The 19,312-nt window shown below is 39.4% G+C and overlaps 1 protein-coding gene across 1 annotated transcript in view; it reads right to left on the minus strand.

The window, feature by feature from the left end:
• Window positions 1–19,312, minus strand: part of LOC126203787 (uncharacterized) — a 140,850-nt gene that overhangs the window by 52,081 nt on the left and 69,457 nt on the right. The window contains exon 9 of the mRNA XM_049938154.1: window positions 11,499–11,694. Coding sequence (XP_049794111.1) covers window positions 11,499–11,694 — 196 coding nt within the window. The remainder of the gene's footprint in view (window positions 1–11,498; window positions 11,695–19,312) is intronic.

Below are 19,312 nucleotides of genomic sequence, written 5' to 3' on the forward strand. Positions count from 1 at the left end.
ATTAAATAATATTAGATAACTAGATAACTTCGTAACCAAGACTTGTTTCCATTCTGAAATGATTTTTGCCATCACATCTTGTAATGTCAATTGGAATCAATTTAGTTGCCACACAGATCGACAGTTCAAGCTCATGAAGTATGGTGGGAGTGTTTCAATTGACAGTGCCTTTCAGTCTGTGCCACAAAAAGTAGTCACAAGTAGTCTGATCAAATAAGGATAAATTCAGGTGCAATGCAATGACTGTTCCTGAAGTACTCAACATGAAAGCAAGATACCTATTCCATATGCTGTGGTTGAGCCCCATCTTGCATGAACCACATGATGCCTGGTCTATCCTCCAATGCTTGCTGAGTGGTAACAAAATGTTATTGTTTTAAAACTCCAATGTAGTGTTCACTGCTTACTGTTTCTTGCTTGAAGAAAGGACCAATACAGCCTCTGATGCATACTGGAGCTCAAGCTGTAATTTTGGCAGAACGCAGTGGTTTCACTTCACGCTAATGGATGTCTTTGGAATCCCAAAATCGCCGGTTTTCTTTATTCATACATTCATTCACACGCTGAAGTTTGATTTGTCTGTGAACCATATGCAGAAAACACCAAATCCTTTATCACCAATTAATGTAAGACTCTGGTTTGCAAAGTCAGCCCTTTGCCCCCAGAGCATGTAAAGGTTTGACCTTGTGACTGGAAACACACACAGATTGTTTCTCAACTGCACACATCCACAAATGCTTCAAAACAGCCTGTGATGCAGTTCTTCAGATAGATTTACTCTGATATCTCTGAGTAAATCTCGAAATTGTGGCGACATTTTCAGGACAAATTTAAGTTGGCCTGGACCACCATTTCCATTAATCGTCACTCACACTGCCTGCCCGTTCAAATCTACCAGAGGACTTGTGAGTAGTTTTTGAATCGTGCCATTTGGAACATTAAATCGTCATTGAAAACTGCACCTTGCTGCTGTAATACTGTATTTTAACCTGTTATATTCCAGTACCAGAAACATACATTCAATAGAATTTGATTTTGGCCTCTTTCTTAAAAGTGGATGTCACCACCCTGGGCATTGGAGTATTATTTATAGGCATTAGGTATTGCTATTACAGTGCATCTGTTAGTAGCTTTTTTAACTATTACTTCAGAACTGCTGTATAATATTCTCACTGCTTTCACAATACATGTACCTTCTGTTGCATTGCATTCTTCCACCAATCTTTGTTTTCATGTTATTTAATATTAAAATCAAGGAGTCCCTGGTTAGCCACCCTGTACTAGCCCAAAACATGTTTAAGTCAAAAGAGTCGAACAATGGGAAGTCCAGGCTGAAATAACAACACTATGGAAAGGATAGACTCACCACAGAAGATGTGTTTAGTCACCTGACAGGCATGTTGAAAAAGGCTGCTAAAATATTGAAGGTTTTTTGGAGAAAGTCCTTTTTCAGCAGAAAAACACACATATTTACACTAGCACAACTCTCAAACACATGGCGGTTGTCTCAGGGCACTGGAGGCCAACTGTGACTGCATCTGACGAAGCAGCAATCTGCTTAGATGTGTTGTAGGTGTAAGGAGAAGGCATGAGGCGGATGGAGGTGGGAGGGGGAGGGACAGCAGAGTAAGTGTGGGAGATGTTTGTGGTGTCTGTTGGGGCATGCAGGGTCTTGGAGGGGACAGGATAGGGCTGTTTGGTGCAGTATCAGGAGCTATGCTTGAGGATACGAGAACAAGGCAAAAGAACTTGTAGGGGCTCTGGTAGGTTAGAGGACGTTTGTGATACTAGAGTGGGAGCATGGAAGGGGATAGGTAGGTGGGAGACAGGGGCTAGAGAGGGTTGAAGAACAGGTTAGGAGTTCCTACCTGAGCAATTCAGAAAAGCTGGTGGTGGTAGGAATAATCCAAATGGCACAAGCTGTGAAGCAATCAAAGTTAAGTACACTGAGTTAGGCAGCAATTTCAGCAACTAGGTTGTCCAGCTGTTTCTTGGCCACAATTTGCCAGGGGCCATTCATGCACACAGACAGCTTGTTAGTTATATCCACGTAGAAAGTGTCACAGTGGTTGCAGCTTAGTTTGTAGAACACATGGCTCCCTTCACAGGCAGCCACGCCTCCGATGGGCTAGGAGGTGTCTGTGAAAGGACAAGAGTAGCTGGTAGTGGGATGATGTATGGGACAGGTCTTGCATATAGATCTATTGCAAGGATGCAAGTTATGATACAAGGGGCTAAGATGCAGGAATGGAGTAGTGATGAACAAGGATAATAAGTAGATTCGATGGGCAGTGGAACACCACTGTGAGAGGGATGGGGAGTATATTCCTTATTTGAGGCCACAATGGTAGACAGTCAAGACCCTCTCAGACAATATGATTCAGTTGCTCCAGTCCTGAGAGATACAGAGTCATGAGAGGAGTGCACCTATGTGGCTGTATAGTGGGTATGCGGGAGGTGGTAGAAGACTACAAATGCAAGGAACAAGAGATCTGTCTATCCACATGAATGGCCATCATCAAACTGGCCAAGAGACAGCTGGTCCATCCAGTTGCTGAAAATGCCACTCAACATTACATGCTTCACTTTAATGGCCGATTCACAGCCCATGCCATCTGGGTTATTCCTACCCACGTCAGCTTTTCTGGATTGCACAACTTTGAACTCTTTCTATAACATGCCCTTTGTTCCCGTAAGCCCCCTGGCCTAAACCTTCATTAGTCCCGTCTTCCACCTACCTATACCCTTTCCTGCTACTGCTGACGTACGACATGTCTTCTATCCCGCCAATGCACCTGTAAGCCTTTGCCCCACCTCTACTTCTCTCCTCATTCTTTTTCTGTATAACCATGTCCCCAATCCGTTGAGGCACTGCCTCTCAACACTGCGCTTCACTGTCCTATCCTGTTCCCACCAAGGCCCTGCATGCTGTAACAGGTAGCACTAGCACCCACCCCGTCCTCCCACTCTGCTATCCCTCTCCCGTCCTACCTCATGCCTCATACTTACCCACACCACCCATCCCAGCAGATTGCTGTTTCGTCAGACAGACTTAGTTGTGGATTTGTGTGTGTGTGTGTGTGTGTGTGTGTGTGTGTGTGTGTGTGTGTTTGTGTGTGTGTGTGTGTTTTCCACTACAGAAAGACAGTCCAAAAGATTCATTATTTCAGCACTCTATTATTGTATCTATTTGAGACTGAACACCGCCTTTAAATGGTGAGTAGTAATCTATCCACCATGTTGTTGAAGTTAGAAGAAGATGAAGTTAGAATAGAGGAGCAGATTAGATGCGAGTAAAGGAGAGGTGAAGTCAGCATTAAAATTAAGAGGAGGGGAAGAAAAGGAGAGGGAATTTGATGAATAAATTAAACAAGGAGTAAGACCGGGTTGCTAGGTTGCAGGATCAGTTAAGTAGAAAAGGAAACAATAAAACAGGACAGTGAGTACATAAGAAGCTAGACTATCTTTCATATGGGCAAACTGATGCATACATGAAACACGAATTATGGCAAATAAAGTTTTAAGACTTTGTGATAACAATGGAGAAAGGAGAGGGACCCACAGAAAAATGACTGATACATGACTGTGAGGAAACCAATGGAAAAACCTGCTCCTTTATACAAAAATAGAACATTATTAAACATGAAGTACTAAGAAAATTCACTGTCACCATCCCATAAAATTCTGAAATACTGTGGAATCTCGCTAGCACATTTAGAAAGATCACAGATTTTGAATGTCACAAGTGAGAAAACATACTACTGAAAAATACCTAATCTGATAAAGATTCGATTTTTTCATTAGTAAAAATTCAGAATTAAGGGTACCATATTTTGGGCATGCCGAACTTCCTGACAAGCTATCCCATTAAAGTATAATTGAAAATGCATTTCTTCAAGAACATTTAATTTACATGTTAGTATACAAGAAGCCAAAATGTCGTAAATACAGTAACACTGGCTACCCCAATATAATGGCTGTGTGCACTTCTACCATCACCCAACTGGAACACAAGAAAGTCATGCAACTTTAGAGTGTAGCCTCTAGCACTGAAAATATAAACCTGGTATGACAACCAGAAAAAATAAAAATATTCCAAAATTGAAATTTTTACTACTGTTCTCAAAACAAAAACACATTGTTCATTTACTGTCTCTGTATCGGTGAATCACTAATGGTAATCTAATAAGAGATTGCCACTTCAACAAACTAATGATACCTCGTACATCTTGCTAGCCTAACTACACTATAACACAGTAAGATATTGTGTGCAGTCCTGTTTTCACAAAGGTTTGAAAAACTTAGCAATGGTTGACTATTTCTTTCAGTCTAACTTTACTATTGTATTGTCCATCTTAGGTAATACGTTCATCAATTCTTCGTCGACTGAAAAAACCAAAAACAGTTCTTTACTGTGTCCACTGCTTTAATAACTATTGACACTGTAGGAACTGCCAAAGGTTCTTGTTAATCCTTATCCTCACTTTCTTATTATTTCTCTGCCATCTGTTTTAATAGGAGCTTCAACTGTCATGGACTGACAAGACACCAACACCTTTGTCACATTCAATGTATTCATCGAAGCTGAGGGAGGTAGACAGTGTTTTCTTCTTGCCCATTTCTTGCTGCCATTGCTCAGCTGCAATTCCTGTTTACTGGCATAAAGGTCTTCTGTAAGTATCTGGTGAAACCCAGCCTTCTTTAAATGATCTGAGATCATGCTATCTTGCACAGAACCCCAGACACTTCCATAAAATGCATAATGTCCAAGATAGTAACATTTCTCATTGTATTATGAGCGAGTAACTGAACATGGTTGTCCAAAATTCCTTTACCAAAGAAGACCAAGGAAATATTCCTGAATTCAAATCAAGAACAACTGCCAACACGAGTAAGTAGATATCCTCAATGTTCCTCTGCACAGTGAAACAGCTTAAATCACTTATAAATGAAAGGTATCCGGTCCTGATTGCATACCAGTTAGGTATACAATAGCCCCATTCTAGGCAATCATACACAACTGCTCACTCGATGAAAGATCCATACCTGAAAACTGGAAAGTTGCACAGGCCGCACCAATACCCAAGAAAGGAAATATAGATTTGGAAAATATTGTTCTTGTCAAACAACTAGATTTTTGTTCTCATGGAGTAATGAAAACTATTGACAAGGTATGCCAAATTGATTCCATTTTCTTCAATTTTCAGAAGGCTTTTGACACCATTCCTCGTAAGCAACTTCTAATCAAATTGCATGCCTACGGAGTATCATCTCAGTAGTGAGACTGGCTTCATAATTTCCTGTCAGAAAAGTCACAGTTCATAGCAACCAACCAAAGGTCATTGAGTAAAATAGAAGCCATATTTGGCATTCCACAAGGAAGTGTTAACAGGCCCTCTTAAATTTCTAATCTACGTGAATAATTAAGGAGGCAATCTGAGTAGCCCTCATAGATTGTCCGCAGATGATGCTGTCATTTACTATACTGTAAAGTCACCAGATGATCAAAACCAACTGCAAAACGATTTAGACAAGATATCTGCACGGTGTGAAAAATGGCTCGACTCTGAATAATGTAAACTATGAAGTCAGGCACAGGAGTAATAAAAGAAAACTGCTAAATTTCACTTTCACAATAAATCACACACATTTAAAGGTTATGAATACAACTACATACTTGAGGGTTACAATTACGAATAACTTAAATTGGTATGATCACATAGATAACGCTGTGAGGAAAGAGAACCAAAGGCTGCAATTTATTGACAGAATGCTTAAAAAACCCAACAGATCTACTAAAGAGACTGCCAACACTATGCTTGTCCATTCTCTTCCGGAGTTTGTGTGGTGTGGGATCTGCATCAAATAGGATTGATGGAGCACATACAAGGAGTTCAAAGAAAGATATCTCATTCTGCAGTATCGCAAAATACGGGAGAGTGTGCCACGGATACAATATGTGAATAGGAGTGTCAATCATTTAAAAAAAAAAAGGTGTTTTTTGCTAGGGCAGGATCTTCTCATGAACTTTCTATAACCAACTTTCTTTACCGAGTGTGAAAATATTTCATTGGCACCCATCTACGTATGGAGAAATAATAATAATAATAATAATAATAGACATCAGAGATTACACAGACAGATTTAAGTGTTCATTTTCTGCAAAGCTCTTTATTGTGAATTGCAGAGTAACCATGTAGATGTAGTATCAAGACTGTCCACTATATTCTGTATTAGAATCTTTGTGTTCTTTTATTTCAGGCATTTATTAAGACCCTGTTGAAGTGGCTGAAGGTGGCTTGCACAATTGGAAGGAAAAAAAACAATACACTTACATTTCATAGACAATAAACAGGATTTTCTTATTTTTAACACCCAACCTTGCATCCCAGGCACACAAAAATTGTTCGAATATCTACATCTATACTCCGCAAAATACCACAAGGTGTGTGCCAGGGGGCATGTCCCACAGTACCAGCTATTAGGATTTCTTCCTGTTCCATTCACGTTTGGAGCAGAGGAAAAATGATTGTTTGAATGGCTCTGTGCGGGCAGTAATTATTCTAATCTTATTCTCGCAGTTCTTGTGTGAGTGATACATAGGGGATTTTAATATATTCCAACAGTTATCATTTAGAGCCACTTCTTGAAACTTTGTGAACATACTTCCTCAGGATAGTTTACGCCTATCTTCAAGACTCTTCCAATTCAGTTCCTTCATTATCTCTGTGAGACACTCCCACAGATCAAACAAACCTGTGGCCATTCGTGCTACCTTCTCTGTGAACGTTAAATATCCCACTTTGTCCTATTTGATACGGGTCCCCCACACTTTAGCAACATTCTAGGACCAGTCGCACGAGTGTTTTGTAAGCAATGTACTTTGTAGACTGACTGCACTTCCTCAGTATTCTACCAATAAACCGAAGTCTACCACCTACTTTACCCACCATTGAGCTTATGTGGTTATTGCATTTCACATCCCTACGCAGTGTTACACCCAGGTATTTGTCAAAGTTGACTGATTCCAACAGTGCCTCACTGACATTAGTCATAGGATACAACTTACTTTTTCTGTGTAGCACACAGATTTATATTTCTGAACATTTAAAGCAAGTTGCCAATTTTTGCAGCACTATGAAAATTTATCGAGATCTGACTGAATATTTGAGCAGTTTCTTTTAGATAGAACTCCATCATCACAAATAACTGCATCATCTGCAAATATATATATTGGAACAGTTCCGTCCTCCGTCACAGCGGGACCCACCTCCTCTTCATCAAAATCACCCTCTCCAAACTTTCCAGGAATTTCTGACTTCCAGCCTTGCCTCTCAATCCTTCCTAAAAAACCTTAATCCTACTCCCAACATCACCACTGCTGAAGCCCAGGCTATCCGTGATCTGAAGGCTGACCGATCCATCGTCATTCTTCCGGCGGACAAGGGTACCACAACCGTGGTACTTGATCGTCGGGAGTATGTGGCTGAGGGACTGCGTCAGCTTTCAGACAACACTACATACAAAGTTTGCCAAGGTAATCCCATTCCTGATGTCCAGGCGGAGCTTCAAGGAATCCTCAGAACCTTAGGCCCCCTACAAAACCTTTCACCTGACTCCATCAATCTCCTGACCCCACCAACACCCTGCACCCCTACCTTCTACCTTCTTCCTAAAATTCACAAACCCAATCATCCCGGCTGTCCCATTGTAGCTGGCTACCAAGCCCCCCCCCCCAGAACGTATCTCTGCCTACGTAGATCAACACCTTCAACCCATTACATGCAGTCTCCCAACCTTCATCAAAGACACCAACCACTTTCTTGAACACCTGGAATCCCTACCCAGTCTGTTACCCCCGGAAACCATCCTTGTAATCATTGATGCCACTTCCTTATACATAAATATTACGCACGTCCAGGGCCTCGCTGCGATGGAGCACTTCCTTTCACACCGATCACCTGCCACCCTACCAAAAACCTCTTTCCTCATTACCTTAGCCAGCTTCATCCTGACCCACAACTTCTTCACTTTCGAAGGCCAGACATACCAACAATTAAAGGGAACAGCCATGGGCACCAGGATGGCCCCCTCGTACGCCAACCTATTCATGGGTCGCTTAGAATAAGCCTTCTTGGTTACCCAGGCCTGCCAACCCGAAGTTTGGTACAGATTTATTGATGACATCTTCATGATTTGGACTCAAAGTGAAGAAGAACTCCAGAATTTCCTCTCCAAACTCAACTCCTTTGGTTCCATCAGATTCACCTGGTCCTACTCCAAATCCCATGGCACTTTCCTTGACATTGACCTCCACCTGTCCAATGGCCAGCTTCACACGTCCGTCCACATCAAACCCACCAACAAGCAACAGTACCTCCATTATGACAGCTGCCACCCATTCCACATCAAACGGTCCCTCCCTACAGCCTAGGTCTTCGTGGCAAACAAATCTGCTCCAGTCTGGAATCCCTGAACCATTACACCAACAACCTGAAAACAGCTTTCGCATCCCGCAACTACCCTCCCGACCTGGTACATAAGCAAATAACCAGAGCCACTTCCTCATCTCCTCAAACCCAGAACCTCCCACAGAAGAACCCCTAAAGTGCCCCACTTGTGACAGGATACTTTCCGGGACTGGATCAGACTCTGAATGTGGCTCTCCAGCAGGGATACGACTTCCTCAAATCCTGCCCTGAAATGAGATCCATCCTTCATGAAATCCTCCCCACTCCACCAAGAGTGTCTTTCCGCCGTCCACCTAACCTTCGTAACCTCTTAGTTCATCCCTACGAAATCTCCAAACCACCTTCCCTACCCTCTGGCTCCTACCCTTGTAACCGGCCCCGGTGTAAAACCTGTCCCATGCACCCTCCCTCCACCACCTACTCCAGTCCTGTAACCCGGAAGGTGTACACAATCAAAAGGCAGAGCCACGTGTGAAAGCACCCACGTGATTTACCAACTGACCTGCCTACACTGTGAAGCTTTCTATGTGGGAATGACCAGCAACAAACTGTCCATTCGCATGAATGGACACAGGCAGGCAGTCTTTGTTGGTAATGAGGATCACCCTGTGGCTAAACATGCCTTGGTGCACGGCCAGCACATCTTGGCACAGTGTTACACCGTCCGGGTTATCTGGATACTTCCCACTAACACCAACCTGTCAGAACTCCGGAGATGGGAACTTACCCTTCAGTATATCCTCTCTTCTTGTTATCCGCCAGGCCTCAATCTCCGCTAATTTCACTTTGCCGCCGCTCATACCTCACCTGTCTTTCAACAACATCTTTGCCCCTGTACTTCCGCCTCGACTGACATCTCTGCCCAAACTCTTTGTCTTTACAAATGTCTGCTTGTGTCTGTGTATGTGCGGATGGATGTGTGTGTGTGTGTGTGTGTGTGTGTGTGTGTGTGTGTGTGTGTGTGTGTGTGTGCGCGCGCGCGCGCGCGAGTGTATACCTGTCCTTTTTCCCCCTAAGGTAAGTCTTTCCGCTCCCGGGATTGGAATGACTCCTTACCCTCTCCCTTAAAACCCACATCCTTTCGTCTTTCCCGATGAAGCAACAGTTGGTTGCGACTAGAAATGGCACTGGTGACTGAGTTACACACAATTCGGTTTGTTGTTGGGCTGCTACAGAAGTCTGATGTTGTCAGAGCTACTTCCAACCTACACGAACTACTTATGCGCATCATTTCTATCACAGTAAACAATCTGTATGAGTAGCTAATTTGCAGAGGTTCAATAGTACTGTCTCTATGCACATTTTCACACCCTACAGTACTGAGGAATGTACTAACGAGATTCCACTGTAAATGTTTCATTAATTTTCACAAACCATTATAAAGAAACATGAGGCTAAAATATTTTGAAATGTTCTCAAGAATGACTTACTATGTTTTTGTGCCCACTGTTAAGAGACACTTGCTGAGGCATTAGAATGAAAATTCATTAACTCACAAGGAGAGGTCCTCAGCGGTGGGATCAACTTTTTAAATTCACCTATAAAGTCATGTAGGTTAAGGTCCTAAATTTCACATCCTGCAGCCTTTCTCTCTGGCGAGCCCTCATCTGCGAATAATTGATGAAAAAAATTTCGGAAATTTCGCACGATGCTCTTCAAATTTAAAAACAACCATGTTGCCGACAGGTTGTGGAGTGTCACGGTAAGTACAGGCCTCGTGGACAAAGGGTTGTGCGTTCAAACCTCGTCATGTGCTTTGAAATTTTTTATGTTTCTTTATCAAAATTACTTTGATCACTATTTTCATTCAATTAACTGATTAAATGTAATTGTTTTATTTCTACTGCTTTGTTCCATCATTTTTATCAACATAAATTTGATTGTTTTTTTTGTCTATCATACATAATATTTAAATACTGCAAAGTGCCAATGTATCGGTCAGAAAACAAAACACTGAATAACATTTACATTACTGTGCTATTGAGTCAAAAGCGTATTTTTAGTTACAAGATGCACTTTTTTTTGTATAACTTCATAAAAATATTTAAAACATTGTCGTTCCACTATGGGCAAAGTAAGGCAGATGACAATTTAAGCAAAATAAGGGATTATAAAGCAAACAAAACTAAAGCAAAATGAGGAATGGAAATAATGAATGCAATAACATAGACAAAAATATAGGGTGATAAAACACATGAAATTAAATCGAAGTTAACACACAAAAACAATTACAATCACATTCTCATCAATTCTAAGTGGAAAAAGAATGATAGGAAGAGGAAATGTGAGCAATTTGAAAAAGTTAATACATCGAATAAAATGATGTGGTGAAGGAAAAGAAATAAAAAATACATTTAACCCTATTAACTGAATAAAAATAATGATCAAAGTCATTTTGATAAAGAATTAAACATAAAAGATTTTAAATCGCTTGAAGAGATTGATCCACAATCTCCTATATATGTTGCCTATACTTTAACCATTACGCTGCACAACTAGTCTACTAAATATCCCTTTATCAAAGCTGAAGAGCGTCGTGTAAAATTCTAAACTCCCCCTCCCCCTTATGATTACTCGCAAATGAGTGCTCATCAGTGTGAATGGTGGCAGGGTGAGAGACCGGGGACCTTATCCTACATCACTGAATAGATGATTTCAGAAAGTCAATCTCGTCGCTGGGGGATCTCCCCTTGTCAGTGTCAAATATGATTTAATAGTGATGTACCTCTACACAGTACACAGGGAAGTCTGCTAGTGGTTAAATGAAAAGAATGGTTTGCATGATTAAAATAACCCTCTTCAAGTCACTGTAGCATTTGATACCCCACTTCCATCTACATAATATTTTCACATGTGTCTTTCAATTTGAAAGGCAAGCAGAAATTAAAATCATATGGTTACATAGAAGTAATATCTTGAATACAATTTTTTTTCCTTATTTTCTTTTAATTGTTGCTGCAATACTACTATTACAGTTAGCAATGGTAACTCTTGTTCCTTGAAACTGTATGTGAATCACTTTCTTACTTGTTTGCTGAGTAGCTGTGGCATCATGGTCACCAACTTCTAGTAATTCAACTGGTTCTGCTCTCTCTTCACCCTGAAGCACCAGGTCACCTACTATAGGCTGTAAACCAAACTTCTGCATGCGCCTTGACACAACTTTGTTCCATATAAGGCTCTGATATGAATGCAGATACATAAGACGGGTACCGCGAGGTATCTGTCAGGTTAAAAACAATCAAAATTAATTATAATAGTAACAAAATAAATAATCATGTAAAAAGTGAATCATCTTGAATGAAACCAGAATCCATCTACAAAATCACGAAGTTATGCAGCCACTGTAATCTTCAATAAAATTGTCTTAAGTTAACTGATCATGCTGCCACAATTTTAGATGTACATGCAGTCACTGTTGCAAATGGCTTTTATCATGATGTTGTTGTAACAGTTGCTGAAACATTCATTTAGGTACACATTACCAGACAGCAACAAGAGGAAGGCTTATCAAGGCCTGTAAGCTAGCTTTTGCAACCAGACTTTCATCCATACATCAAGAGAAAGTTAAGCATTAGAAGAATTACAACAATCAGAGCTTCTATGAGACTTGAATTCACAATCCATTCTGGATCATCTGAATAAATTTTGACATGTTAAAGGCCCTTCATTAAGGTAACGTAAAATTCAGAGAAAATTAACTCTGTTCTTCACGAAATCTGAAACACATCGAACAGCACAGACATAATTTTGAACTTCCCGCTTTTCAACAAGAAACCCTCCCTACACCAAATTCATTGTATTCGTGGCCACTGTTTGAAACAGTTGGCTCAATACATGAGTAAGTAACCAGTATAGTAACTGCCTTCAATTCTCACACTTACCTGAATCGCATGGATTACAAGCGGAATCCATTCAGACATTCCTACAAAACAATGTGTACCTCTTTTTACACATCAATTTCTTCTTCAGGGCTACGCTTTTCTGAAACCTGGGATCAAATGAACCTTTGTCTTCCCACATTTTACTCCTACAAAAAGTAAAGACGTCATATGGCCAAATATTGTTCTGGATGCCACAACGCATGGTCCTGTTGAATGTAGTATGCCATTGCCTTCCTCCCCTCTTCTGAACTGACTGACACCACCAGTTACAGGGGGCACTACAGTTTAACATGGATTCCAAACCATGATGGAAGTCTGAATTTTTTCACACCAACGAACATTGCCAGAGGTGAAAGAAGTGAGAAGTGACCCATAAAACTCTAGGATTGATCAAGGAATAAGCCTTTGGATTTGAATATTTCATTCACTATAATAACAAACCCAAACACAAACGCGATGACTGATCAGCAGCCATAGCACACATACACCGATGTTTTTACACTCTTGGAAATAGGACCAACGAATGTATTAGGTATCTTATTACGAAGTCGCTGCACGTGAAACTTTAGAATATTCTAATGTATTAACAGGCATCAGTGTTTTTCTTAATCATACTTTAGCTATGTAGTTTGCACTTCAAAAATCGCATACAGATGCAGTCTCTGTAGACACTACTTGTGCTTGATTGTTACACTGTTAATATGTACTGTGAAAATGGTTGACACTCCTTCCCGATTTGTACTGAAATACGTGCGCCTAACACCATTAACACATGGCGCGAGACAAGTTCTTAATGCTTTTCATAAGATTACAAGCAAAATCTGCTTTGAAGGTTTTTTGAGGCCTAGTATTTACTGAATACGTAAAAGTACCAGATATGACATATATAGCACAATTGGTAGCAATGGAGTACGATATACAACTATACTATTGAGCACTTGACCAAATCTCACTGTGGACCTGTTTTTGTTCAGCTTGAATACCTATGTCATTCAAATATGAAAGTCATTAAATACACGCTAATTATCACATATTTAATCATCATTTACCTATGAAAGATGAGTGTCTTTTTGTTTCCAATTACATGTTGCACATAAAATTCCAGTTTTGCTTGCAAATATAAATTCTTAATTATCGACAATTTATAAAATACTGTTAAAGATTGTTTAAGTTAGGAAAACCTTACACAAATTTTGTGAAGAAAAATGAAAAAACCAAAGGCATTTTATCTGGATATGTCCATTGTTTTATACTACAGTTGTGGTCTCACATGAGCCAGAGTGGTAAGTGTCATAGAAACATGGAAAACAACAATTTTCATGGTATCTAGCACACTTGTTGATCACCTCATTATCAACATGGTACATGACAGTTCCAGCACTGAAATGCATTCCTCAATCCATTCCTCAGAGTCAGATATGGAAGCAGTTCAGATATTACCAGATAACTGATTGTTATACCTTGAGTGGCTTCAATATTTAATTTTCATCTTATGTTCTCTGATTTTAGGTATTTTTATTTGATTTTAATGCCATAAAATTGAAACCTCTGTGGAAAACCCATAACATCAATGTTAACAATTCTCTGATTTTACATTTCTTCCAAGTAAGGTTTATCTCAATTCTACACTCTTGCTTGACTATTTCGTTCTCTCCCTACTGAAATTTGATGTGACTGAACAGGATGTAAGTGGCATAAAAAACAAAACGTTCACACCACAGATTTTAGCTTCACTGCACAGTTATGATACGACAACTGGTAGGTAGCGACAGCAATGGAAAAACACGAGTTGACGCGAAGTGTTCTGGATTGTGCCGATACATGACAAAGGGTCCCAGTTGCCACCTATTCTTGTACCACTTATAATTCAGTCTTGACTTTTTGCATCTATTTCCAATACTGATCACAACCTTCCAAATTCAAACACTGAATCACAAAAGATGTGCTCAGTCAGAATCAATGAAACACTGGCCATTTCCAGCCAGTGAACTCTTATCGGCTGGCGACTTCTTACATGACCCAACATCTAGTGTAGCCACCACACAACTTGCACACTTTGTTTAGCTCACTATGTCATTTTTGTTTAGCTCACTATGTCATAAGTTTACAGATCTTGGCCTAAGTAACATTCAAAATTCCTAAAGCACTGGATTATAAATAAACAGGCACAGAAGCTGTAAATCACAGCTGATGCAAGAATTTCATTCTCCTCCTCCTAGGTAACAATTTAACCAACACTTATAACATCAACTGACATAACTAAATTTCCAATCCATAAATAAACATGAAACAAATTTCAAAATTTTATATCATATAATGGACCTATTAGGAAGAAAAAGTGGATTTTGCCACTAGTAATAATCTAGGGTACGTAATTGAAAAGATTATCACTTTTGCTGATGATATAATAGTAATTGAGCCATTTCACAACATAGTACTGTCAAGTTTTGAGGGCCCTTTCATTTTATGTTAAACTCAAAAATAGCAAACATTTATAGCCTATATGGTGAAATAAACTGAAAACTATCAAATACAGTGAAAACTGCTGGATTACACCACCTCAGAGGTATGTAACATCTCAGATGTTTGTTTTCTGCCTGAAGTCTATACCCGCACAGCAAGATGATGTCAAACTAATGCAATGCATACAAAATTTATAAAGAGCAAGCTTATTTGTTGGCGTGTTCCATAGTACAGCTGATATGATCAGTGTATGGCAAATGGAGTGACTGGCTTCCACTTAGGTTTAATTTATATACTTACATCATGTACGTTCTTCACTACTGTGCATTAATTTTACATAAATTTCGGTTTGGGGCCTGTTGATAGAATCTGGACTGTATTGTGCCTCTAACAACTGCAGCCAATGTAAGCTACTCCATTTGCTATATGCGGCGCCACAATTAACAGGATACGTTAACTGAACAGTTGTGCGATGGCTTGTTTGTCTTTGTCGCAGTCCTCAATGGTGTTTAATGTGCTATAATGGTAGCAATTGTTATAGATGTAATGGATTGCTGGGACAAAGAAACACTTAAATCACAGCAGGCTGAACTTTATTTCATATTCACTGGCATAAGTAAGAACCACACATGATGGGAAAACCTGTGCGTGTATATGCGCTTGCATTAAACCTTCTGTGTTGCACTACAGCAAGCGATGAGTTCGAAGTGCAAATGGCGCGCACTGGCAACACTGCAGAATGCTCCACTTCCAACCGCTCAGCACAATGAACAAGTAAAAGTTTACAATAAATACACTATACGCCACTGCCCTTGCATCACCAGAGTATTGGTTACACAAGGAAAAAACACACCCCCACCTAGATTCAGACGCCTTTCACCATATTTCACACTTTTCAATTTAATTCGCCATGTTTATCAATTTTTGCTTTTTTCTCGATGAGTGCAAAGGGAAAATCTCTCAAACACACATGTTCTGACATATAGTTTGTGGTCATAGCATGTCGGAAAACAGCTTGATTACCTTGTACCTAGATAACAATTTCAATTTTTTGATGAGTTCTTATTTTCTGTTACATGTCTGGTTTTTATTTAAAAAAAAAATACTGATTATAGGATGTATTGGCAAGGATTACAATTTTTAATCATGTATGCCAATTACACATATTTTTGCTTGTATTTTGGAGGTTAACACTAACCATGATTCTACATTTTCCTCAATTTTGCATTTTTAAAAGTTTGGATTGCATAAAAACTTAAAGTAGGGGTTTCACTGTACATGGTGAAATCTCTGGAATATGCTTTTACATCACACACAGCTCTCGCAGAAAAATTACCATGTGTTTGTAAGTTAGCAATTTTCATCACTCTTGTTTTTAATTACAATACTACTTTAGTTAAAGTCGAGAGCATGTTATGTTTTCCGTCTGGTCACCTAAGAATTGTTCTGCCAGATTTTATCATTTATTATTTCATTCTGTTTGAAAATTAAATGACATTGGTTGCTATGTTGTTTCTCTCTCCTCTCATGATATCTTAACTGCAACTGTTCACATCACTGCATATTAGTTGAACCACTTGGCTGGCCAATGCTACCCAAGTTAAATGCACTGGTAAAGCTGTTGCCCTGTGTCATCGCTGAGTCGATGTACGCATTACGCCCAGCATAAAACTTATGCTTATCATCAAACTTGACTGTATTCAAGAGTGCTTGGCTCCAGCGTCATGTGAAACTAATCCCAATGAGGTTCCAGCAAATGTGAAAGAATACATAGTGTAATGTTTATATCAAGTTTCTTCTTACAATGAAAGAGATATAGTCTGGCACTTTACCACTCTGCCATACCTACGCAACACAGAATTATGAGTTTAGTCATCCACCTAATTTAAGCAACAGCGTGGTTAGATTTTAAACTGTTGCTCAACCAATTTCTTGGCATACAGTTCATATCTGGATCAATCCACATCAATTGGCAAAGTGCTCCTAACATGACCCTTTCTTGTCTGACTGAAATATTTCACGTGCATACCTGGCAGAAATAAAACTAAGCTGTCCAAAATCTGAGTCCAAGATATAAATAGTTAAAGATTTTAGGAAATGTTTAGTGGATTGTTGCTTAAAGTTGTGTTGAAGCAGCAGAGAATCAAACAGGTTAACAGAGAAGGCACAGCAGAATTCCTTGGTAATATATGAGATCAAATTTAACAGATGAAACAACAAGATATAAAAACTCAGCAAGGGGAGCAAGTAGAGGGGAATGCAGGTGTCTAAAAAATAAGATTGACATATTTCTTACTGGCAAAGTAGTAAGATCTAAAGGATAAATGCAAGGTTGTGGAAGTATGCGTGAGTAGGAAAAATAAACGTTGCCTACAGGAAAATGAAAAAGTCCTTTGGAGGAAAGAGACGACACATGGCAAGCCAGTATTAACAAAGAGAAAGCTGAAAGGTGGAAGGAATATGTAGGAGAGCTATACTATGAAAATGAACCAATATTATAGAAAGGGAAGAAGCAGCAGATCTGTAGAAATAGGAAATATGACGCTGCAAGAAGAATTTGACAGAGTACAAAAAGACCTAAGGTTACACAAGGCACATGGGGTATGTGACATTCCTTCAGACTTACTGAGATCCTTGGAAGGTGTATCATAAAAAAACTATTCTACCTAATATGCAAGTTATATGAGGCAAGCAAAATACCGAAAGACTTAAAGCAGAAAGTATAACTTTCTATTCCACAGAAGGCAGGTGCTGACAGGCATGAATACTACCCAAGCCATCAGTTTAAGTGGACATGGCTCAAAACACTAACATGAATTATTTGCAAAAAATGGAAAACCTGGTAGATGATCTCATGGAATGCTTGTTCATCATTGTTTGACAAAAACACAGAACAGTTACATTGTTTCAGCCACCATATTTCCCAAAAGAGCTTGGGTGGCAACGCGCACGTGTGTGTGTGTGTGTGTGTGTGTGTGTGTGTGGATGGGGGCACATTCTGAAACTCTATAATCACTAACTCTAGTGTGTACAAGACATACGATGGTGGAAAAATTCACTGCTGAACAGCAAAGGACAAAAAACTAACATTAAAAATTATTGCAGTATCACCCAAGCCTCCATTTGTGAAGTCCTCCATCTGAAACCATACCAGACTGCTGCGAAGTATTTTTGCCCACAAAGTCTTAGGCAATGAGTATACTTAATTAGCCTGAAACATTGCCTGTAGGTAGTTGTCAAAACAGTATTAAACAGGCTTGTCACATCCACTGACAATAGACAGTCGATAGTAGGTAAGTAAAGGTAGACAGTCGATAGTAGGTAAGTAAAGCATCTATCAAATTGGCAGGTTTCAACTTAACAGTACTTCACCACACTAGCAGTACCAGAACTTTGCATCCCCCTCCCCATAACTGACAAACTTCAATTTCCTAGCTTTAGTAGTAGTATTAGCAATTTTTTCTTCCAAACATTTTACAATGATAATGGATTTGTCAGCTTAATACAGAGATAAAATTACAGTAAAACCCCAAAATTAACAAAACTGCTTTTAAGGGAATCCCATTTTTAACAAATATTTCCATTGACCACAGCAAAACTCCTGTAAGAACAGTGTTATTCATTCCAACTTTTAATGAACCCAGCTTTAAGGGAAGTATACTCTTAAGGAATAAATATGAAATATTCTGCAAACTAAAATCCAGTTTTTACGCAATTCATAACGTATCCAAGTAAGTTTCTAATTTCTTTCAGTTTCACAGAGGTCATACTTTGTGTTAAGTGAAAGAAGTAAATGGTAACTCATTGTTTCGGTCAGCAAGTACCTAGTTCTTACCTTTTCAGTCAATAACTGTAGTTCCCTTCTAGTGATACTGGCAAATATATTACACAAATCAGAAACAGATTTCTGCTCTGCCTACCGTACAATCTGGGTCATGTCATCTGATGTCAGTCACCCAGTCTAAAAAGAGCGAGCTGAGAGATGAAGTTTTTTACTGTCAAATTTACCAGCTTTACTTTTGTAGATTTATAGTCTGCATTCACAGAAAGCTTACAACTTAGCAAAAGCTGATGATAATCGATGACATCTAGATAGTCTTAATGTACAATTTTCTGACATGGCAAAGAAGCATGATTTGGTATCATCTTCATTGTGCATACTCAAAAAGAAACAAGTGCCCTAAAATACCACAGCTAGTGTTTCCTCTGGATCAAAAAGAAAGGACACTTACCATGTCAATGTTGAATGACGTGGAAAACATTCTTTTAAAATGGTTTCAATGAAAGGTGGGAGCATTCCTACAAGTGAAAACATGCTTCAACAGAAGGCTCATGAAATAGTCCTGAATAGTCCTCAAGACCAGTGTTGAATAATAAAGTGCATCGAATGGCTGACTGAGTCATTTTACAAGAACAACATAATTTCTCACTTCAGAGTGAGAGTGGGGAAAGTAAGGCTACGGGCACAGAAAGTGTAAACCTTTGTAAAAACAT

The sequence above is a fragment of the Schistocerca nitens genome, chromosome 9 (genome assembly GCF_023898315.1).
Source record: "Schistocerca nitens isolate TAMUIC-IGC-003100 chromosome 9, iqSchNite1.1, whole genome shotgun sequence".
NCBI lineage: Eukaryota > Metazoa > Arthropoda > Insecta > Orthoptera > Acrididae > Schistocerca > Schistocerca nitens.